General features: G+C 46.0%; 2 protein-coding genes across 2 annotated transcripts in view; one reads left to right on the forward strand and one right to left on the reverse strand.

Annotated features, from left to right (window-relative positions):
- SLC9B1 (solute carrier family 9 member B1) overlaps positions 1–4,777 on the forward strand; it is a 70,538-nt gene extending 65,761 nt beyond the window's left edge. Inside the window, exons 10-12 of the mRNA XM_057706878.1 lie at positions 2,320–2,428; positions 2,984–3,120; positions 4,515–4,777. Coding sequence (XP_057562861.1) covers positions 2,320–2,428; positions 2,984–3,120; positions 4,515–4,727 — 459 coding nt within the window. The 3' untranslated portion in view covers positions 4,728–4,777. The remainder of the gene's footprint in view (positions 1–2,319; positions 2,429–2,983; positions 3,121–4,514) is intronic.
- Positions 4,778–10,641: 5,864 nt separating this feature from the next.
- Positions 10,642–24,770, reverse strand: part of LOC130835011 (SWI/SNF-related matrix-associated actin-dependent regulator of chromatin subfamily E member 1-related-like) — a 29,279-nt gene continuing 15,150 nt past the window's right edge. The window contains exons 6-11 of the mRNA XM_057706205.1: positions 23,238–23,296; positions 19,680–19,788; positions 16,710–16,913; positions 15,913–16,004; positions 13,084–13,213; positions 10,642–10,812 (exon numbers count right to left, since the gene is read on the reverse strand). Of these exons, the coding sequence (XP_057562188.1) occupies positions 10,808–10,812; positions 13,084–13,213; positions 15,913–16,004; positions 16,710–16,913; positions 19,680–19,788; positions 23,238–23,296 (599 nt within the window). The 3' untranslated portion in view covers positions 10,642–10,807. The remainder of the gene's footprint in view (positions 10,813–13,083; positions 13,214–15,912; positions 16,005–16,709; positions 16,914–19,679; positions 19,789–23,237; positions 23,297–24,770) is intronic.

A 24,770-nucleotide genomic window follows, 5' to 3' on the forward strand; every position in this document is an offset into this window, starting at 1 on the left:
TAGTTCTTTAATCCATCTGGAATCTATTTTTGTGACTGTTGTGAGGTAAGGATGTACATGTGTGTATGTCTATGTACTCAGAGACATACATATATATACATACATACAATAGATATATCTCTCCTGCACTGTTGGTGGGGATGTAAGTTGGTACAGCCACTATGGAAAACAGTTTGGAGGTTCCTTAAAAACTAAAAAGAGAACTACCATATGATGCAGTAATCCCACTACTGGGCATATACCCAGAGAAAAGCATAATCCCAAAAGAAACATGTACCATAATGTTCATTGCGGCACTATTTACAATAGCCAGGACATGGAAGCAACCTAAATGCCCATCAGCAGATGAATGGATAAAGAAGATGTGGCATATAAATACAATGGAATATTACTCAGCCATAAAAAGGAATGAAATGGAGCTATATGTAATGAGGTGGATAGACCTAGAGTCTGTCATACAGAGTGAAGTAAGCCAGAAAGAGAAAAACAAATACCGTATGCTAACTCATATATACGGAACCTAAAAAAAAAAAAAATGAACCCAGTGACAGGGCAAGAATAAAGATGCAGATGCAGAGAATGGACTGGAGGACACGGGGTGGTGGGGGCAGGGGGCGAAGGGGAAGCTGGGATGAAGTGAGAGAGTAGCATAGACATATATACACTACCAACTGTAAAATAGATAGCTAGTGGGAAGTTGCTGCATAACAAAGGGAGATCAACTCGCTGATGGGTGCTGCCTTAGAGGGCCAGGACAGGGAGGGCGGGAGGGAGCCGAGGGAGGGAGGAGACATGGGGATATATATACAGCTGATTGACTTTGGTGTACCTCAAAAGCTGGTACAAGAGTGTAAAGCAATTATTTTCCAATAAAGAGCTTAAAAAATAGATATATATTTATGCATATGACTTGGCTAGTCAATTTTTGCTAAATTATTTATTGATTAATCCATTAATTATTCAGTGATTTTTAAGTGCTTCTTTTAACATGTGCTAGACTCCCGTGTGTGTGTGTGTGTGTGTGTATACATATATATAAAAATTTACTTCTGGAATCCATTTAAACTTATCTCTTTCTATGCTAGTACCACACTATTTTAAATCACTGTAGTTTTATGTCTCAAAATCTAATACAGACGATTCCTTCTTATTGTACCTATTTTTAAAGTATTTCTTGGCTGTTCCTGCCCATATTCTTTCTTAGGTAAATTTTAGAATCAGCTTGAGAAGTTCCCTATCCAAAAATCATATGGACATTTTGTTCACTATTCCAATAAAGTCATAATTATAAGAGAAATTATATCACTAATAATAAATTACAAATAAAATGAAAACTACTAGTTTTTTTTACATGATAAAGGAACTCAAACAGTAAAGAATAAATAGATTTTAAAGGTTAAAAGTAACAAATAGGATAATGTGCTATGAAGAAGAAAGAGTAATACTGGTTTTCCTTTGTCATTTCCTTTTTTAAACTTACTTTTATAAAGGGCAACCAGAAAACCTAGTCATAAGGGGAGTAGTTATGAAGATAGTTTATGCCTCAAAGGATATCCAAGCTTTATGTATCTCCACCTGTAAAATAAGACAAACCCAGACTGAGACTAAAATCTCTTCATTCCAAATTCCTGAAGAAGAGCCAGAGTACTATGTCAATAGGGGCATGTCCTATAACCATGTAATTGTGGAAGTAGCACTGGGAGAGAGTCATTCCCAGAAAGGGAAGCCAGGCAGGCAACCAAATTAGAATCTATTATACGTTTTGGTTTGGTTTGAAGGAGAAAATAACTTTGATGTTTCAATATGGGTCCTTTAGAAGCAGGCCTGACAGTTTACCAGGATTTTTTTCCTAGTAGTTTAGGACATATCAGGATTCACTTTCATGGGATTTGGTCCCAGGATAATTGTTTCTTCAGGTCTTCCCAACTCACCTTTGAGAGCTGAAATGTTTGAATGATCTTGAGTATGTTCTCATCAGGCATGATGTAGTTCTATCCCTGTTCAGTTGCCTTACAAACAAAAGCTGGACCTCTTACCGCACCTTCAGAACATGTATGGAACTCCAAAGACCTTACTTGTTCCATGACAAAATTACCAAATAATATTTTTATTTTATTGCTTTGTAGATTTCTTTTAATCAAATTCTACCTAAGTGTTTCTGTAAAAGAATTAACCTACTCATTTAATTTTTATTGTTTTAACGTTTTTTGTACAAGTAAAATATCTTGTTTGTTAAATGTTAAGAGAGACTTTAAACTTCTGAAATGCAAATACTTTTATGTGTCACAATAACTGAAAATGTATTATTCTTTTCTACAGATTAAAGTCCAAAAAATTATTGGAACTGCATGGGATATTTTTCAACCTCTTCTTTTTGGTTTGGTTGGAGCGGAAGTATCTGTTGCATCTCTTAAATCAAATGCTATTGGTAAAAATGATTAGAGGCACAAAAATATAAGATTTGAAAATATTTAAGAAAACTTTGAATAATTTTTATTTTTGTTTACAATGCCTTTGAATGCTACAAGGACCTTCTTCAGAAGCTCATGTTGTAACATACATTTGTTCTTCCTTTACCCTATATGCTCTTTGTAACCAAAGACAACCCTCCCTATCTTCCCTGAGTAATCTGAGGAAATGGAGATTAGAATTTTTTTCTGAGGGGAAATATTGGATACCATCACATCTTTTGAATAATTTCATTTATAGTAAAAAGTTCAAAGTCTGTTAGTTCAGAATTAAATAAATGTGATGTACCTTATTTTTCATCATACCTCCCCCATCAGATTATCTCTTGCACTTTACATAGGAGCCTCAGTCATATTTGTATTTTTATGATTATTATTTTTACTTAAAACAATAAAGATATAAAGAGGCAGTAGCCCTAAAATTCTTTCAACCCTTTTACAAATCCTATCTCTATGCATAAAGAACCACTTCTTCCCAAATATGTGTTATTTATGTTTGTTTTTATCTGTTGTAGGCATTTGTGTTGCTACCATGAGTTTGGGATTATTGGTTCGAATTTCTTTTACATTTGTATTGATGTCTTTTGCTGGTTTTAATTTTAAGGAGAAAATATTTATTGCTTTATCGTGGATGCCCAAAGCTACAGTCCAGGTAAGAACATATTAAGTCATTCTAATTATTTTAATGTTGATTTTTTTTTAAATTCTAAATGAAAAAAAAAAAAACATCCAATCACAAAGTGTGGACTGTTAATCTTACTCTTAAAATGTTTGATCACAACTACTCATTAAAATTAATGTGATCTTTAAAAAATTCAGTTTTAAAAGCAATTTTTCTGAAATTGAAAACTGTGCTCTTAATGACAAATACTTTCTAAACTTATGAAAATATTTTTCTATTTTCCCAAAATATAACAGTATATCTGAAAATTGGAATTTTTACATTTTGCTGAATATTGTAGAGCTGTTATGATTTTAGAGACATGATTCTTTTTAAAATATATCTTGCCTACGCCTGCTACCCACTCTACCATACATGAATGCACTTATATTATTTTTAATTATGTATTTAATTTGTATGACTTTGATTAATGATTGAATCTCCCCACTAAATTATATAGGAAGGATAGGAACAGTACTTGTTTTTTTCTGTTATTTTTTTTCCCCTAGTACTTAACACAGTGCCTAGCATGCAGGAGGTACACAATAAATAAGCATTTCATGCCTACAAGAGTGAATGATGAATGGGTGAATGAGAGAGAGAGAGAGAAAAGGGAGAGCTTGTAGTTTTGCTCTCTGATTCAGTGATAAGGTATTGCTACTTATCCTCAGCCTGTTTAACCTGGCAACATAGTGTCTTGATTTTGTGAGATTTTCTCCATTATTATTCCAAAACAGAAGCTTGTGAGTTTCCATGCAACGAAACTCTCTATATGTCATGGTTAGAAAAGCAGGTCCTTGGGACCAGGTTGCCTATTTTGAATACCAGATTACTTGCCTGAGGTTATAGATTATTTTGTAATCTCTCAGTGCCCAGTGTGTAGGTTCCAAACCTCTTGTCAGTTTTACTGTAACACACTGCCTCCCAGTAGGAAGAACAAGAAGACGGATAACAAAATCCTGAAGAACCATAAGAAACCTTAGCATTTTGTGTTGTCTTGTTGTAGCCAGGAACCTCGTAGTACATGGTGAAAGCAAACATGCAAAACTCCAGCTCAGTTGAACTCCTCACGGTCTGAAAGTAATGTGAGCACTCAGAAAAGGTATTTAAATAGGAGAAAGCTGAGATGACAAGAACACACAATCAGCCCCCAAATGTCTGCACACTGGTTTTCACTTTTTCACCCTCCTCCCAGATATATTTGCTAGGAAGAACATAGAATTGATGAGTAATTCATGAAAATTCCTCAACACTTTAAGTCTTCTCTCTTTCTAGTAGTCTAGTACTAGGTGTTATTTGTTTTAACAGAGCTAGTTACTTTTATCATATGTTAACTCCATTTAACATTTTTCTTTATGCCTCATCTTTTTCTCCTCTAAATGTAGGCTGTATTAGGTCCTCTGGCTCTAGAAAAAGCAAGAATCAGTGCACCCCATTTGGAACCATATTCGAAGGATGTGATGACAATAGCTTTTCTAGCCATCTTGATCACAGCTCCAAATGGAGCTCTAATTATTGCCATTCTGGGACCTAAAGTACTTACTCGCTGTGATCCAAACAAAATGGAAGTGGAATTAGCAGGATTAGAACTTCACTAAAAAGTTAAGTTGCCATCACCTGCCTACTTCTCTTAATGAATTCTCTTACATGAGAGAAAAATTAAAAGGTACAAATATGTGGAAACTGTAGATAGAACCAAGGATTTAATAAATATATGATTTCACTATGACTTTTTCTCCCAAAGTTAATTTAATAAAAATAATATAAAATAGACTGCCTTCTTAGTATTTACATATTTCAAGAACAGAGTAAATTTATAAATACCCTAGAAAAGTTTAAAGAAATCCATCAGGTTGGATTTATTGTCATAATACAAAGTAAGCATAATAAAAAATTAGATGAACCTGATGACAGAAAGATAAGATAATAAAAGTCTCTAAATAGGAATAGAACTCTCCATCAGGTTAGTAATTCAGTTAAAAAGATTACCAGAAAAAGGAAAAAAAGTTACAGGAATAAAACACACCAACTTTAAGTGGGTCAACTAAATGCATTTTAAATTCTGGTTTTACTACAGTTTATACAGCACTTTCCACCTGCATTCCCATCACTTGGCTACATAATTTGTGGGGACCAGTGGCAAATAAATATGTGGATCCCCTTGTTCCACTGGGGGAACAGGGAAAAAGTGCAGTTAAAAGTATTAAATATAAAATGTTTCCCTTTAGAATATTTTATTATGCACACAATATCATAAGGACAGTAGTGACACATGAGTAACAACATACACTTTCAAATTGTAAAAATAATCTTTTGGTGTCATAATTTATATAATACAATAAATAATATCTTATTAATGTGATAGCTTGGTTATAAGAATTTCCTGGCTTGCTTTTCTGCAAATTTGTGTATTAGGTTCATCCAAATTAATATTTTTAACAACTCATTTTCAATCGATATAATGGAAAGTGACATCAGTTGCTCTTGACAAATGTAAGATCACAAATCATTTTTGATAATTTTTCATTTTAGAAGGAAATAAAGTTCCATTTGAGAAGGAACTTTCTGCTGACACAACCATTATTGGAGCTGTTAAGAGTATTTTACAGGCTGTGATCACATTGGGATACATTTCTGATAAATTATTTTGAAATACAAATTTTAGTACATCCAGAGCTGATGATTCTCGCAGAAAGTTTTTTTCTAAAAAAGATTTTTTTCATACAAATCAGTTTTATGTAAGCCTGAATTTAGTTTCAAATGTAAATGTATACAATGATATTTTAATGTTTACTCTCTGATATTTCCTGTAACTTGTGGAGGTCATACCAGAAACCAAAAGTGGCTTCGTGACTTGTATATAGTTCAGTCACTTATTTATGCATTCTTTCATTATATTTTGAATTACAAGGGAAATTTATTTTTAAATTGTCTTCCTCATTAATCACTGGTTCCTCAAAGCTTGATATGGAAATAGTGTTTTTTACCATCAAATGTGGCAATCTTTACATTTAATATTTATTTATAAGCCTTTGGATATTTGTAATATTGCAATAGCTTTCAAACTAGAAGATTCTACGTTCACTGAAGAGTCCTAATAACTCCTGGCATGCCATACTGCAATGTCCATGTGTACACTTCATTTCTGTAATAATTTACTGACAGAGTTTACTGCCTGAGCCCTGGTAGTTCCTACCCCAGCCCTCAAGCCTGAGAGTTAATATTTATGTAAGTCTCCCCGGGACAGGGTCCAGGGATGGAGTTCCTCATCTCTCCTAGGGTCTCCCACTGCTGCCACCGTCACCACCAGAACCCAGGCCTAGGTGCCAGCCCCAGCCAACCCCTATGCAGGACCCCACAGTGCCCCAGGCCACCCTAGGTGTGTGTGTGGAGGGGGGGGCCAGCAACCAAGCTAACTGCTTGGAGCACTGTGCACCGCGCCTGTGTGCACTGCCACCTGGCACATCCCCTGTACATGCTCTGTTGTCCTATCAGATCTCAATTACACAGCACAAGTTCAAAAAAAAATGACTTAGACTTTCAAGATGGCGACAGCAAAACATTAAACGAAGTCCTTCTGAAAGCAGAGCTCTTTGAGACTTGAGAGGTTGCACACCTGTGAAGCTAGGAACCCGTGCAATCCTCACAACAATCCGATGAGGTCCTGCTATCATCGCCATTTTACTGAGCATCCTGAAGGTAAAATGACTTACCCAGGGTCACACAGCTAGCAAGTGGCAGTGTCTGCACACCCAGTCTGGCTCCAGAGCCAGTGCTCTGAACAACTCAGCTGTACAGTTTATTCTACTTCATTCTAAGGCAGGAGGGTTATCGACACCTCTACTCCCAGAATCCTCAGTGTCTCACCCACCCTGGCCCATGCCTGCAGGCAGGTAGAGCTAGATGCCCAGCCCAGGCTTCTTGCCTCCCAGCGGGAAGAGAGGAAAGAGTTTAGGGTAGAACTCCAACCCGATCAGTCATAGATTCCAGTAATCAAACCTAAGGGGCCTGCAGTGAGGATGGTCAAGAAGGATTTATTTAACTGTAGCTGTGACCAATTAGGAAGTCCTGAAGTCAGTTTCATGGGCTATGCCCAGCAGTTTTAAAACATAAAATAGAAAAGAAGACAAAGTGTCAGGGTGTACCCCTGAAGTAGGGTGACTGTTGTTCTGCATGGGTTTGGTTTTAATTCTGTTTGTGTGTGCTGGGTCACCCATCAATTCTATTTCTTTCTGTGCCTCCTTGAATGCAAGTCCAGCTCTGATAATTACGTTTCAGCTCTGCTGGCCAGGGGGCACACCCCGTACCGTTGTCACTCCTGCCGTCTGAGGGCACCACGGTCTCATTGTGAGCCCTGTCACCTCTAGTGATTTGGTATCCTGGGGTACTTCCTGCAGAGGCTGCACCTGGAGTTGTAGAGGCGCCCCACCTGTAGGGCCTCAGTGACCAGATCTGGAGGGAGTCAGATTTCTGGGCCAAAGCTTGGGCTGAAGAGGGCAGGGCATCTAGAAGGAGGCACCACTGAGCTCCCACATCTGGACCAGTCTGCATCAAGACCACCACGATAGCATCATCCCCTGCCCAAGCCCCACATCCCGCCTAGGACAGTGGCATGGGGTCCTGCACTGCCAGCTCCCTGGAGGGGCATGAGAAACCTAAACCCAGGCCAGACCCCACGGTGCCTAGTGAATGGAGTCACTTCAGCAAAAAGGTTTGGCTGTGGGGACAAGCATGAGACAGGTGACGTGCTCAGCACCTGGCAGGTCTTACTGTCCTGCCAGATCAAGGTCTTATTGTTACCATGAGTCCCAGGATGGATCCATCCATGTCCAGAGCCCCTGAGGCTGCAGGCCCTGTGCAGGGTGCCTTATAAGGCACATATCCTTGGTCCTGGCAGTGACCCGACCAGGTGTTGATATCCCCATTTTACAGAGCAGAAAACTGAGGCTCAGGGAGGAAGCACCTTGTTTAGAGTCCCACAGCTGCTAAGTGGAGATAACACATCTGGGTGTGTCTGGACATTCAGACCTGAAGTGCTAGACCCAGGCAAGTCCAGCTCCCTTGCAGCAAATGAGGAAACAGAAATGAAGGGATGGGCTCCAGGCCTCACACGTTTTTGGAAGCAGAACTGAGTCTAGAATCAACCTTGCCCACCATCCATGGATAAACTTGCCACCTGCACCCAAGGAGGCCCACCCTGCCTCACTTAGGACCTGCCACTGCCTGCTTCTCTTGGTTGTTTGGTGAAAAAGTCAGGGCCTCAGACCATGGGACCTGGATACAGTTCAGGGGCCACCACCAATGTGCTGTACGTCCTCCTGGGAGATATCCACATTTTCCCAGCGATGAAATGAAGGGGCTGAGCTTAGTGAGTTACACGGCCAGTGAAGCATTTGTGTTAGGGCTGCCAGGTAAAATGTGGAGCGTCCAGTTAAAGTTTTTTGAACAATTTTTCAGTACGTCCTCAATATCGCATGGGACATACTTATACTAAAAGTTATTGTTTATCTGAATTCAAATTTAACTAGTGTCCTATATTTTTATTTGCTAAATCTGGCAGTCCTCTTCATGGTCTAATTTGGATAACCTGGGTGTTCTTATTCAGCAAGTTTCGCTGAGTGTGACTCTGGGCTGTAGGTAAGTGCAGGACACGGTAACTGTAGGGAGGGAGAGGCTGAGTTGGTTTGGAAAGAGAACGATGGCCTTCCTCCTGCAAAGCAGCGACCAGTCCTGTAGGCCCATGTGGTCAAAGCAGAGAGCTGAATTTCCATAGGATATGGTTGCGATGGAAACCAAATCTGGCCCCCTTGCCAACAGTATCTCATCTGGGCTCCTCTCTTTCCATCTGTAAGTGGCTCAAGCAAACCTGCCTTGCAAGAGCATTAGGTGCATTAAGTGAAATGTGTACAAAGCACCAAGTACAGAGCAGGCCTTCAACAGCGCCAGTGTAGCGGCTATCACCCCAGCTGAACACCTGCCATAAACATGCTTGGAGACACTCTGTCAACATCTGCTGAGCAGAGAGATGCTGGGCTCCTCTGCAAGGACTCAGCCAGACGGTGCACAGACCTCCATGGGATCAGAACAAGCTGGCTTTCTCCTCTAGAAATGGTGTGCACTGGGGCAAATGCTGCCCTCTGCCCTCCCAATTCTTCTTTAACTCCTTCTTCCTCACTAACCCAACCCAACTTTGCCCTGGGTGGCCCTGTTTTCAGCTAAAACTACATTTCCCAGCCTCCCTTGCAACTGTCTTGACCACATGCCACCATCTTCGTCCCTGAGATGCAAGTGGAGGTTGCTTTTTGGAAACTTTCTAGAAAGTGAGTCTGGAAGCTCTTTGTAAGAGGAGACAGACCAGCGGGTGCCACCCTTTTGCTCTTCCCCTTTGCCCCCACCGTGCCTGAAGTGCAGAAGCAATGCTGGAGGTTGGAGAGCTACCTTGGGGGCAGTGGATATATGCACCAAGAGCCAATGCTGGAGGGAACTGAGTACAAGGAGGTGCCTGGGCCCCTCATGGTAGCTGCTGTCCCGGTCCCTGATGCTCACTGATGGACCTTTTGTTATGTGGTGAGGCCACTGTGGTCAGGTCTTTGCTGCAGGCAGGCAGACCTAGTCCCTGATGTTTACACCCCTGTGTGCAGAGGACCCACCATAACCCCCCACCTCCATTTTGTAGCTGTATATCAATTAATAGTCTATAAAGCCCTACAGTGGCCCCATAACAGGCACCGTTGGTACCACACCCACATTCCTTGTCCTTGCCATCCCCAGGGCCACACTGGCCAGCCTTCCAACTGCAGTGAACATTTCCCTGCTTAAGGCTCTTCTGGCCCCCTATGCCCACCCCCACCCCCGCCCTTGTCACAGCAGACTGGAAGGAAAAGGAACTGACCTTCCCCGGAAGCCATCCTCCAGCAGTGATGGAAGGGAGCTGGTGGATAAATACCCCAGCTCCCAGGCCATTGGGTGGGACGTTCTCAGGTGTTTGTCCTACCATGGCTCCCAGAATTTCCCCAGGGGTTCAGCCACAGTTTCTTGCTTAGACAGTGTACCCTCTCATGTGTGTCCTCCCCTCCCTGTTTCATTTCCCCACTCCCCTACCTGGCATCACCTCCCAAACAACGCGCTTGAATGCGGGTCCTGATCTCAAGGTCAGCTTCCAGGGGACCTAAATTCATACCAGTTGTTTGTGTTACTCCATCTCCATCCCAGCCCTTGAGGCTGATGGGCAGCACTATTGCCTTTATAATTCAGTAGAGGAAACCAAAGCGTGCCGGAGACTGACTAGGAGAGGGAGGGGTGGGTGCAGACTCAGGGCTGCTAGGCAGTGTGCTCTGCGAGCCGCTATGCGCTGCACTCTCTCTCTGCGCTCGCAGAGGCAGACACACTCCACCAACATTTTCCCAGATCAAAGCTGCTCAACTTTTAGTCCGTAGGAGGAATACTTACAGGGCAGACACTGCCAAGCCCCAGACAAAAGACAGATTGAGTCTCTTGTGCAAACACACACACACGATTTATTTTTTCCTGGGTCAGGAGAGCCACCCTGGCTGTCCCATCTGCAGGGTCCCAGAATCTTCCACTCTTCCTCCACTGAGGGAAATGCATCTTTGGAAGCCGACTTCCACGTGCCCAGAATGCGTCCTGGGGTCCCGTCGGTGCAGGGGTGGGTACTGCTTTATGCTACAGAGTCGGAAAGGGAGAGCAGACAGTTTACTGCCAGGAAAAAGCTACGGAGCACAAGGGCTGCTCCAGATGGAGCACCATCCAGGCTTGCTCTGCTCATCTCAGACCCTCCTGCAGAGACAGCTGTGTTCTGGTCCCGGACAGAGGACTTGAACAGGGTCCTGGAGGAGGGGGCCTGTGAGGAGGGCCCGCCTGGTGCCGCACCGCACACAACTCAGGCTTAGGCAGGAATGGCTGGGTCACATCATCAGCCCCAATTTATTCCCCAGTGTCACCCCTCTGAGACTTGGAGCTCTGTGAGGATGTAAAATGTCTCCTAGAATTTCTGGCTTCCCAGCACCAAGGCCAGGGCTCAGAGGATGTCTCTGGATGGACTGAATTGAGTGAGCAGGCTGAAGGGGACTGCAGGAAGCAGAGGGTGCTGCGAGCAGAGAAGGAGCTGAACCCACAAAACTGGTTTCTGGACATTACTTGACGCCAGATGTATTGATAAATTTGGAGCCAGTGATCAGTAAGTGCTTTCTGAAAGCCACGTTTCATTCACATTATACTGTCCAGGCACCACATCCAGTGCCTTCCATCATGTCTTCCCTGGGAAGGACACCCACGTGAACACACGTGGACATTAATCACCCCCGTAGCATCCTTCTTCTGCTCCCCAGAGCTTCTGGTGTCATGACAGCAGTAAATGGGTCCAATCTACAGGATAAGAAAGAGGCCACAGGGAGGGAGAGAGAGCTGGGGCCCACGGGCTTAACAACACTAGAGAACACACCTCCTACCTGCCTCCCACATCCAGTAGGAACCTGAGCCTGTGTAACCCTCCTTCCTGAGGGGGGCTCAAGCCTGGCCACCTCCCCTTAATCTCACTTATACTATGTAAGTATAAAAATTCACATGGAATCGGGCCAGGGCAAATGCTCTCAAGCAGGGATGGGGAGGAGAGGGGGAGGGAGGGAAAGAGGACAAGTCTCCAGATTTCCAAAGCAGCAGGACCTGCTCCATCTGCCTCACTGCCAGGGCCCTTGGCCTTGAGGCTTCGCTATTTACAGAGCAGGGATGCTCTGTCCTGCGCCCAGATGTGGTGTGTCCTGGAGTCACACCACTACTTCACCATGATGTGAAAGCCCAGGTGTCCCTCCCCCACCCAGCATGAATCAGCAGGGACTGGGGTGCTGTCCCCTTTGTAGCAGACAGACAAGCTGTCAATAAACAAATCTGTTTCTCGCCTGCACAGTGCTGGTGGCCAGCCAGTAATGCACCAGTGAGGCTACACCAGGTCTGAAAGTGTTGACATCTGCCAGACTGATTGGTAAACAGCCACTGCCCAAGGGCCCCTAAGTGCTCAGGACCTGCCCAATCCAGCAACCAAGGGGGTTAAGGCCTGGCCCAGTGGGGGCCCAGGGACCCTGCTCCCAGGTCATGGCCAGCCATGTCCCAAGAAATTCTTGTTAATGATTTTTAACACCACCCCATCCATAAACATAGAAAATGGCTGGAAGGAAGGAGATGCAGGAAGATGTGAACAGTAAAATCTTCTAGGGAAGGGAAGGGATCGGGCAGGGGCATGGGGAGTGAAGGGGAATGTTCACATTTTATGTTTCTCCAAATGATCGTGTTTAAATATTTCACAATGAAGTGGTACTCATGACTTTTTCTTCAAAGAGAAGGGTGCTTGCACCAGGTCTGCACAGGGCACTGCCAGGTTCCCTCACCCCCTTGGCACACGCGGGGCCCCCTGCCTGGTGTGCCTCTGGCCCCTTCTTTGCCTCAGGAGTTTGGGACTGTCCTCTTAGGTCCTTCCTCTGTCGAGTCCTTCTAGAAGCCCACCTCCCATAGATAGGGAACTGCCTCCCAACTGAGCACCCATGACATCTTGTCCATGGAGGGCAGCTCCCCTCTGGGACACTGCACCCTGACAGTCCAGTGACGGAGGGTCTGCCCACCTGATTAGAGCTTGAGGCCAGGGGCTTCTCCATCGCTCCATCCCCTGGTTGTGCCCAGCCCAGGGCATGGTACCCAGTGGCTGCTGGGTTTAGGACCACAGTATCACCGTTCATCTCTGTACATCCCCCAACACCCACCACCAAGCCCAGATGCGCTGGCCACACGGGAAGCATGCTCAGTGAAGAAGTGAGAGACACAGGCACAAATAAGTGAATGGACCAGAACCTCTAAGCCTCGGTTTTACAGACCAGTGAGGACCTGGAGGGAGCATGCGTGTGCCCTGGGGAAGGGGGAAGGGATCTCCCTGGATGGCAGGCTCACCCATGTCCATTACTCGCAGGCCAAAGTGGGACAGCATCAGGACCATGTTCAGGTTCTCAAACTCCTTCTCCAGGATGACCCCGTAGGTCTTCAGGCCGGCCAGCTCCACCTCCAGCCTCTGCTGCCGGTTCTAAAAGGAACACCAAAGTGTTCAGGTGGCTAGCTCCAAGGCTTTCCAGTGGAATGAGTGAGTGAATGAATGAATGAACAGTTGAATAAATAAGTATATATATAGATGTATCTACACTACCAAATGTAAAATAGATAGCTAGCGGGAAGCTGCTGCATGACACAGATGGGTGATGACTTAGAGGGCTGGGATGGGGAGGGAGGGAGGGAGTCGTGGGAGGGAGGGGATATGGGCATATAAGTATAAATACAGCTGATTCACTTTGTTGTACAGCAAAAACTGGCACGACAGTGTAAAGCAAACATAAAGAGCTTAAAAAATGTATATAAGTAAATGAGAAAGTAAATAAGTAAATGAACAAGTAAATACATAATTAAAAGTAAATAAGTATATAAGTAAATAAATAGGCATCAAGTAAATAAGTAATCAAATACATAAACAATTAAACAGAGGGTCTTGCAGCTGCTCTTGTACGGCACACACAGAATCCATGAACATAGTCAGCCTCCCCTCCCCACCTCCAAGAAGTAAAACAGCCGCCCACTGACGCAGCCCCACGTGTTAAAAATCCTATCACCTTGTGCTGGACCCTTTATATCGCTCAGTATCTCACTCACCCTCCTGCAGAGGAGACGTCCCTGCCTGGGAAGCGAGGTTCCTGGGTGTCAGTGACCTGCCCCAGCCCTATTACCAGGGAGGGGAGCCCAGACCCACCGCTGGACCTGATTTCCGAGCCAGAGCTTCTCCTGCTCCCATCTGCAGGGCCCTGGGGGCCGGGATGACATGGGGCAGCCGCACGGTGAGGGCTGTTTGTGCAGGGGGTGGGCTCCCACCTGGAGAAAGCGTGACTGTGTGCCCCGCCCTCAGCCCCTTCCAACATCCCTGGGAGGCAGGCACGGTTGTCCTCCTCTGAGATGTGGGCTGGGAGCTCAGTGAGCTGTCTTGCTGAAGGTCCCGTACCCTAAGGGACACCCCTTTCCCCCACGGTGCACACTCTTCCTGCAGCCCAGGCTGCTGAGCAAGGAGACCTGGCGGGGCTGATTTCCAGGGACCGGTGTCAGGTGGGTCATTGCACGATGGCTTCAGATAACTGGGGTGTTTCCTTTTTTTTTTTTTTTATTTTTTTTTAAGCATTCATTGTTCTTCAAAGTTCTTTATCAAACTACACTCAACAGAAACAGGAACTGCAGTGGAACTTTGGGGTGCACAAAAGTGTGGGATGAAGAGCCTGCTAGAGGGAGTGGAGGGGACAGCCCCAGAGGGCAATGCTGTGATGCCCGCTGGTACCCTGCCAGGTGGATCAGCTCATTTAATCGCTCACAACCACCCCATGGGGCAGGCCTACTGTTCCCCGCACCAGTGCACGGAGAGACTGCTAACCCGGGAGGTGAAGAAAGGAAGAGGGGCGCCCGAGGCACACAGCTGGGGACAGAGCTTGGATTCCAACCCTGAGAGCCTATGCTCAGGAGCACAGCAGATGCCGCCTCCTTTCTGGACCGCTTTAAGGCTTGTGCTTGTTAAGTAAGCATCAGACTTCTAGGAGTCCCTTCTCAGGGAGCTCCAGAATGAGTGTAAAGGCAGACAGGAGTGAGCAGCACCGTGTTATCAGAATATAATGACTAGATGTAGCCAAAATGCCCACCACCTGGGAAACGGAAATCCATTGTGGTTCATCCACGTGATGAAATATTACACAGCCATGAGGGGCAATTCATAAGAGGACATCAAAGGAGATGGGAAAATGCTTACTGACCGTGGAATGAAGTGGAAACCATAGGAATCAAACTGTGTGGATTTTGTTCCAATTTTTCCTTTGTTCTCGCTTTCTACCTCCCTCCCTCCCTCTACCTATAGGGACAGATACTTATTTAGATAAATATACAGATACATACGTACATAGATAATACACAAATATATTTCTCTATATAAATGGATTTAGATATTTATGGGGAACAAGCCTAGAAGATGCTACACAAATGTTAATGATGCTTCTCTAATGACTGGATTTCATTTTTCTGAAAAATCTCAAAATTTCTTCTGAAATTTCAAATTTTTCTTCAATGAATAGAAGTTAATTTTGTAATCAGAATAAACTAACACGTTTAAAAATTGGGACTTTAGGCACAGTTTCACCTCATCTTCTCTTTGTTTTCATCAAAACAGGTACTGCCCATCGATGCATAAATGTGCACATACTTGCCAACTGAAAATTATTCACAGCTCACACCAGACAACCCTCCTTGGGGTACGTGGTCCAGACCACCTCTCATGGAACAGGATGCGAGCAAGGATGCTCGTCACACCCTAAGCTGTGGTCACAGAAGCTGGAGTAAACCGGGACCCCCAATGAGGGGAGCGGGCCGGGGGCGTGCAGTGGGTGCAGACATAGCAGGCCAAATGCCACAGGGCCGCCTGGATGAACATACAGCCTTGAATGAAATAAGCACAAACCACAAGACGGCTCAGCGCACAATTTCTCTACATCGAAAACGCAGAGACAAACACTCTGTATTTAACAAGGATATATAACAAGTATGCTCTAGCAGGAACCGTGGGAAGGCACCTCGGTGCGTGATGCATTATTTCAATCAGATCACGTGGTCTCCTTCCCCTGCTTTCCGACCTGACCAAGTGGGGTCCTGAGCTGAGCAGTGGGCCACAGAGACAGGGACCGGATGCTTCCCTCCCCAGAGCCTCACCTGGAACTCCAGCAGCTGCCTCTGCAGGGCCTCCTGCTCTGCTTGAGCTCTTTCTAGAGTCTTCCTCAGCTCTCTGAGCTCAAATTCTTTGACTGGGAGGAAAGGGGAGAGAAGGCCATCTTTATCTGTTCTTCCCATCAAAAACCTCCCCTTCTCTTTGAACTGTACCTCACACAGGCAACAGCTGGGACCTTGATATGTGCAGGGTGTCCTCAAAACCCTTTTTAATATTGTCTATTTCGTCTTCTGATAGTATAAAGGACATCTGTCCATTGGGGGAAATGTGGCAAATACAGAAAGGAACAAAGAAAAACAACACCTTCCTCTTGCCTGCCAGAGATAACCACTGTTAACATTTGCATTGACTGACATGTGCATAATTTTATATGTATAGTTGAGATCATAGGGAAGTTATGAAGAACATGGGTCTTGGAACCCAATAACTTGGGTTTCAATCTCAACGCACTATCTGTGCAACCACGGGCAAGTTACTTAACCTCTCTGTGCTGCACTTTTCTCATCTTTAAAAGGAAGTGATACTATAACCAACCTCACAGTACTTTTACGACAATTAAAAGGTAATTTGTATAAACTTCCTAGACCTGTGCCTGGCTTACTGGAAGCCCTCAGTTATTTCCCATCTGATTATCATCTTTACTTACTGTTATTCTCCTAGTTGTAACCTCTTTTTGTTGTTCCACTTAATATTATCACCTATTACAAAGGTTGCCCTTACTAGGATTATAAAACCCTCGGTCACCAAAGTTACTAGGGAGTTGCAGAACTTGACTACTCACTTTTCAGAAGTTTCAAGATGCACTCTTGCAAGAAACACAAGTCAAGTGAAGCAAAGCTCGTCTCCCGAATCAGGCCTCTGAGTGGAAGCAGGTCACAGCACTCAGCTTCCTCCTCTGAGTCCCCTTTGTTCAAACTCTGACCTTCCTCTCCCTCCAGAGGCTCCAGACGCTTCAAGCACTGGGCAGAATCTTTTTCAAATTCTCCTAAAAAGCAAAGAAATCCCATGTCAAAGGTCAGCCCCTTGAGCATAAGATGTGTGGCTCCTCTGGGCCTGGCCCTCTGTCCAGATGTGGGCAAGCCCATCCCTCCCGAGCCCCAGTCCCTGTGCCAGGTCCCCAGATGTACCAGAAGAATGCACTGGGACTGGTGCTGGGTGGAGGGCAGGAAGGGAGGCTTCCTGGAGGAGGGGGTCCTTAACTGAGATGGGTATCTTTTTCCCAAACCGCTTTATTGAGATCTAAGTCACATACCACACAATGTACCCATTAAAAGTTTACAATTAAATGGTTTTTAGTATATTCAGATATGTGCAATTACCACCATAATCATTTTTAGAACCTATTCATCACCTCCCCAAGAAAACCCTGCTTCCCTTTAGTCATCACCCCCACCCCCTACCTTCCCTCAGCCCTAGGCAACCACTGATCTGCTTTCTGTCTCTACAGATTTCCCTATTCTGGATATTTCATATACAGGAAATCATACAACAGGTGGTCCTTTGTGACTGGATTTTTAACTTACCATGTTTGTTTTCAAGGTTCATCTACATTGTAGCACGTATCAGTCCCTCATTCAGCCTCAGGCTGAATAATGTTCCACTGCACAAATGGACTGTTTTGTTTATTCATCCCTCAATGAACGTTTGGGTTGTTTCTACTTTGGGGCTCCTGTGAGTAATGTTGTTATGTACATTCGTAATATTGTGTGGAAACACTTGCAGTTCTCTTGGCTGCATACCTAGGAGTGGAACTGCTCAGTCATGTAGCAACTTTAAGTTTTTGAGGAACTGCCAGACTGTTTCCAAGGTGGCTACCCCATTTGACCTTCCCACCAGCAGTGAATCAGGATGTGATGCCTTCACATCCTCCCCAACACTTGCGATAATTCACCTTTTTGATAGGGTTTTGAAGGATGAATAGGAGTGAGACTGGGTACACAGAGGTGGGAAGGCCATTCCTGGAGAAGGGCAGCTTGAGGAGAGGCAAAGAAACTGCAGAGCAGGGAGCTACAGGGAACCATTAGCAGTTTGAGATTCCTAGAAAGTAAAGGAGGAGGTAGGGAGGTGCTGATCTGCTACAGCCCCCAAGCTCATAATAACAGCACAGTGGACACCCAGCGTGTGCCGGGCATCACAGGATGAACTCATTTCCTTACAACAGCCCTGTGAGGTCAGTATTATTACCATTATTCCCAATTTTGCACTTGAAAAAATAAAGACAGTGGGCAGAGAAATCAGCACAGAGGATAAAGGCAGTAAGTGGCAGAGCAGGGATTCAAACTCAGGTCCTTCATAGTGACAGGGTGCTGCCCACCTAAGACGACACCGAGGCGGGGATGCCTGTTGTCATCACAGAAAGGAGACATCAAATATTAAACCTCCAGATCCTCCTATGGAGGCAGAAGACACCCTCGTGGTTGCCCCGGACTGGGGAGTGACTGCTCACAGGTATAGGTTCTGTTTGGGGTGATGAAAATGTTCTAAGCTTAATTGCAGTGGTGGCTGCACATGTCTGTGGGTGAGTTTTATGGTGCGTGAATTAGATCCCCATAACGCTGTTTAAACAAAGAGCCCTGGGACCTTGCCCCCCAGCTGCCCCCCCCCCCCATCCTGCTTTTGCTGACAGGGAGTGGAGGGCTGGGGAGGGGACAGCTCAGGTTCTTCTGGGGTGGTGACGGCAGGAGCAGGCGATCCCTGGGCTCACTCTCCTCTCGAGGGGCGGGGGGGATCCCAGGCAGCGAGAGCCACGTGGGATCCTGCTCTGAAAGGGTGAGTGGCTATCGCCCCCTCCCATCAGGACGGAGACTCGGAGACCCTGAGACTCAGACACCGGAGCGGCCCAAAGCCCTGCTTTCCAACACCAGCGCAGCAATTAAGGCAGACGTGGAAACGCTCTGGAGCCTGACTGTTGGCATAAAACGTGCACATGATTTAGAGGGAAGACCAAGCAGGGTGTGCCCACGTCTGTTTCCCTTTAAATAACTGCAAAGGCCCCTGGAGAGTTACATGGAATCAGAGCCACAGGCATCCACAGCCCCGTGGTTCCCCAGCACATGATTTTATAGATCTTGAAATGAGCCGCAATCCTCTCCAGCGGGGAATTTACACAGTATAACTCTAGGCATCTGGAGTGCACACGTTATACGCAATTGCAGGTAATGAGATTCGCTTTTACTTTCACTGCCATTAATCACCTTCAACAAGACATTACTGAAAACAGTTTACTTCCTTACAAACCCCAGACAAAGGAGAACCTCCGGTACGTCGGTGCATCCCTTCACCAAATGTTTATTGAGAATCTACTATGGGCAAGAGATAGGTCCTAAACCACATGGCTCCTTTTTTCCAGGAGAGCAGATGTCTCTGTGTGTGTGTGTGTGTGTGTGCATGCACACAGGCATGGCTGAGTGTATTGTGTCTCTACATGTATGTGCACACACACGTGTTGCAGGGGGATGGTGACAGTAGCAGGGGATGATAATTACTAAGCAAAAGGTACATGTCAGACCCTCAGGAGCCCCCCCCCCATGTCTGGAACCAGGAAAGACCTGCTGGGGGAGGTTACGTCTCAGCTGCAGCAGGCCTGCACAAGGCTCTGATGTCCATCCTCCTAAGAGCCCTGTGAGGTGGGCAGTGTCAACGTTAGTTTACAGATGTGGTAGTGGAAGCACAGAGAGGTTAAGTAACTGGCCCTGGGCCACTCAGCAAGCGTGGTGCAGAGAAGGGGTGGCACTGAGCAGCGGCTGGTTACCTGTGAGGTTCTGCAGGTGCTGCTTCCCCAGCAGGTGCTCCTTCTTGTTGTGCAGGGAACTGAAGAACTGCCGGCAGGTCCGACAGTACAGGTCATCGTTCTCATCCCCCTGTGGACAGAGGCGGTTTCTGGTGAGCAGGGAGGAGGCGGGATCCCGCCTTCTCCCAACATAAAATTAGCTTAAAACAGCAGATGGGCTTCAGGTGGGCCGGGGTGGACCCTGCTCGTCCTTTTTTCACCTGTGAGATCATTTGCCAGGTTGAGGCTTTTCTGAGCACAGCTGAGAATTTCAACTCAGCCCAAGGCTTATGTCACCGAGTGGGAGAGAAAGTGTTAGGAATGTGGCAAAAAGGTTACAGCCGGGAGTTTTTGAGAACTGGTGGTGTTCGCTGAGTCCAAAACCAATTCTGAGTTTTCCATATTTTCAAAGAGTTTGCTTTGAAATCCTGAACAAAATGACTAAATGACCAAGAAGTATGGTTTTATCAAAATACATATGCACTAACCTGTAGGTGCTCGTATATCCACGGACTGTTTCTGGAGGACGCACTAGAAACTGGTCATAGTGGATGCCTTGGGATGCAGAGCTGGGGTGGTGGAGTGAGGGACTGGGGCTCTGTGGGTAGGACCCACCCCTCCTTGTAAACCCTTGTGGACTCTGCATTTTTGGTTTACCATGCGCATATATTATTTTAAAAAATAGTTAATTAAAAAAACATAGAGCTGTATGTATTTGCTTACAGTTATTAGTTGAGAGATGTAAAAACTCCCCAAGCTCTGACAAGAGATGGTTCCTTTCACAGACTTGAAATGTCCCCTGCCACCCCGAGAGCTGGCCGGGAACGACCATGCTCAGGACACTCTACCATTCACTCTGCTTTTCAGGAATTCCCCTCCCACATCAGAGGGGCACTCCTTCAGCCCAAAGATGTGCCCCCAGCCTGGAAGAGTGTCTGTAAGGTTTCCTCTGCACCCTCTGTGAGGCTTGCCTTCACCTCTTACTAAATGAGCAGAACGACCTGCTAAGAGAGGCTGGGGAGCAAGGGGGCGCCAAGGACCTCCACAGCGGGAAGATGAGGAGGGCTGGCAGAGGGAGGGAGACTTGGCAGGAGGGAAAGAGCAGTCACCACCAAGAAAGGGCCCCAAATGGCCACCAAGGCCAATGCCAAGACATCAGAGCGAACATCCAAACTGCTTGTACATCTCAACAGAAAATTCCATCCCCTCACTTTTGCTTACAGAAATATGTCATTGTTGTAAAATTCATCTCATGTAACCCGGGGTGGTAGAGCTGAGCCTTTTAGGTTTGGTGACCTTTTGAACAAGTACGGGAGAGACCCAACTCTCATTCAGATAATCCCTAGTACATATCCTCTCACGGCCTGAAGCCAAGATTAGGAACCACATCAAAAGAAGATGAATCACAAGGTGCCTGAGAAAAACAACAGCCAGGAACCATTTATCTCAGCTTTTTCTCCATAAAAGTGTGAGGTCTTCATCTACGAGGATCAGCGCCAGTTTCAATCGGAGCCGCTGCACACTCACTGGGTACCAGGCATTGAGCTACTGGCCCTTGGCCTCTTGCCCCTACATGACCAGGTATTAACAGGGCAGCCCCATAAAGACTGTGACACATGGCGCCACCTACACTGGTGGACAGAGATGTAACGTGAAACAATAATAGTGATTAATAGTTTCAAGCCTGGCACAGACACTGCCTGACTGTCGGCTCTTAGGTGGTTCACAGTCATGTTCTGAGTTCAAGATGCTTGACTTAAAGGTGCTTGACTAAGGTCACAGGATGGGTGAGGAAGAAATGCAATGGTCTAGAAAAGCATGGTCCCTGCTGGGATCCCTCCATGGTGAGTGGGGGACATGGTGGGTAGGGAGATGGACACCAGGTCATGGAAGGCAATGGGGAGCCAGCGCAGGCTCCAGGGAGAGGATGGCTGGGTTGGTGTGAGAGTAGCTGTCTGTGCAGAGCAGGCCCCTTCAGAGGGAGGGGCTGCCAGCAGGAACTCCACTCATGTGGCTCCTGCCATAGCCGCTCCAGCCTGGGCCACAGAGGGCTGACCTTTCAGGTGGACGATGCACTCAGGAAGTCCTTTGCCCTCAAAGAGTGAAATCATTAGCTGCAGCATGCAGGATTTAGTTCCCCGACCACAGATCGAACCCGGGGCCCCTGCATTGGAAGGGCGGAGTTTTACCCCCTGGACCACCAGGGAAGTCCCTCAAATCATTTTCTAATGATAAAAGGTGGGGTACTTAAAACAATGTTTAAAGTTATTATCAATGCATGTTGAAAGTAATAGAAAAATGGGGGAGGGGTGTAAACTGGAAAGTAAAAGGTACACAACTCCCATTTCTACTCCTTGTACTACAAGAGCTTCCTGGGTAGCCTTCCAGAACATTTCAATATAAACACATCTGCCCCTTAAGATTCACTTTCAGTTGTTCTTCATTTGTTAAATATGTATACTTTATCATCAATTAAATTCAAAGGGGAAACACCTACAAATTACGCCTTAGCTCAGATCAGCTGACCACCCTGGTCCCCACTGACCTGTCCTCGTCCCCACACACACACGGTGTGCCCCAGGTGTCCTCAACTGCTTGCAGTCCCCCCCACACACTGAGCTGCGTCCCATCCCCTGGCTGTTGCAATCCCTCTTTCCCCAGCCTAGAGCTCCCTCTTTGCTTTGTTTCCACCCGGCCAGCATTTCCTCTAGGAATTTCCCATTTCTCCTTCATGAGGGTCATCTCAGAATCACCTGAACTGAAACGGACTCGCCCAGACAGCCTCAGGTAGGGTCCCTCCACTGTGCACTTGTCTCCGTCACAGCAGATCCTGGTGTGATGTGTTGCACACTTGCCGGTTTCCCTTGGACCGGAGACGCAGGGCCATGCTTCCCCCACCTCTGCAACCTCAGCCTGGTTTCCCACCTTCCACCGAGCTCAGCTCAATACATACTTGTCCAAGGAACATGCAAGGAAAGGCCATGCTCCAGCAACGCATGAAATCTTGTGCCCAGACGCTTTCCTTTCCTGGGGCTGCCATAACCAACTACCACTGACTGGGTGGCTTAAAACAACAGAAGTTTATTCTCTCATGGTTCCAGAGCCCATAAGTCTGAAATCAGCCTGACTAGACCAAAATTAAGGTGTGGGCAGGGCTTAGTTCCCCCTGGAGGTTTTGGGGAGAATCTGTTACCGCCTCTTCCAGCCTCCTCTGGTGGCTGACAGCGTCCTTAGCTTGTGGCCGCATCACTCCAATCTCTGTCAGTGGTCACATGGCCCTCCTCCTCTTCTGTGTCAAATGTCCCTCTCCCTCCCTCTTGTAAGGACACGTGTGACTGCATAATCCCCCTCCCTCAAGATCTTAACCTAATCACAACTTCAAAGACCAACCCAGATTCATTTTTTGCCATATAAGGTAACATTCACAGGCCCCAAGGATTAGGACCCAGATACCCTTTGGGAGGGACCATTTCTCAGCTGCCCACACCCGTTGAGGGTGATTATTTTAAAACCACATCCCTGCCTCCAGCCAATACTTACATCAATTGCTGAGAAGTCAAGGCCCTCGCTCTCAAATTCACATCCTGGGGTACCTGTTCCTGATGGAGAAACAAACGGCATCATTTTACAAAGCGTCTGCCTCAGAAAAGGCCTCAGCCTTATTGCAGGACCATCAACTCAAGGGTCAGAAGCGCCTTCTGAGGCTGAAAAGGTTTATGCTAAGAGGTCTCCACAATTCCTGTGGAGGATCAGTGCTTGACTTCAGCTGCTCAATTCCAATAGAGGTCTGAAAATCCCTTATGATAAACCAAGAAGAAACACCAGATACCTCTGGCTTCAGTTTATAAACACCTGTCCGGGTATGGAATGAAGACTGGAGAGAACCAGGAAAAACAGAAACAATTCATTTTTTATTAGCATGGCAGAATCTAGGTGGTATTTTTAAAAATCGTTTATTATAATTATATTTTTATATAGTAAACTTTCAAAACTTACTGTGTTTTAAATAAGACAGAAATACACCTTATTTAAAAACCAAGCTCGCTTGGAGTGTCCTTTCTTTGTAACACGCCAGTGTGTCATGTGGTGACAATCTACAAATAATCACAAAAATAAGAAGGCAGCAGAACTGCAGCATGGCTGAAGGATTAAGCAAGATGCAGTGTCCGGTGTTCTCTGCTAAGTGTGACAAACAGCATTCTTTGGGAGAAATATATGAACAGGGAAGGACAGCTGCTCATGGGGAGACCCTTCGCCCGAGGTCTCAGGGCACCATCTGCTCAGCTTTGACATTCACATGAGGACCAGAGGCCTCACAGCTCTCTCAAAACCAACCAACACCCCACTCTCCTAATACTAATCATGTGCTAGACCAGTGGTTTTCAATGGATTATTTTTATATGCAAGTGCTTGACTGAAAACAAATGTTAAGTGGAAACCCAGGAAATACAGTGGCCCAGAGTGGAGCTGCCTGTGGACCGACTCAGCCCGCTGCTTGTTCTTGTAAATAAAGTTTTATTGGCACACAGCCTCGCCCAATCGTTAACATGTTGTCTGTGGCTGCTTTCCTGCTAAAACCACAGTCGAGTGGTTGCAATAGAGACCACAGGGTCCACAGAGAGTAACGTATTTACTCTCTAGTCCTTTACAGAAGTTTGCAGACCCTCGCTCCAGATGAAGCCGTGGGGGTGGGGGGCTCACGCTCCAGAGCAAAGGGTATGAAGTACCAATATTTATGGAACTTGCTGTGTGCCAGGCACTGAGCACCAAGTTCCTGTGGTTTAACTCGCTTGATTGACACCAGGTCCTGTGCAGGCGGTCCTATGACAGCCCCACTTTCCATAGGAGGAAACTGAGGCACTAAATGCTTTCGTGATTTGTGCAAGGTGGCAGAGCCAGGATTTGAGCCCAAATGTTTGGACCGCTGAGCCCACACCTGACCACTGTGGTGGCAGCCAGGCCCCGGCAGGGGTGAGAAGCAGCAAAGTGGAAAGCTGATGGGCTCTGCCGGGATGCCTGTCAACCCCTAGCATGGGGAATGCAAGAAGAACCCTCAGGATGGACGGCGATGGA

This window comes from Hippopotamus amphibius, chromosome 13, assembly GCF_030028045.1.
Source record: "Hippopotamus amphibius kiboko isolate mHipAmp2 chromosome 13, mHipAmp2.hap2, whole genome shotgun sequence".
In the NCBI taxonomy this organism is placed as follows: Eukaryota; Metazoa; Chordata; class Mammalia; order Artiodactyla; family Hippopotamidae; genus Hippopotamus; species Hippopotamus amphibius.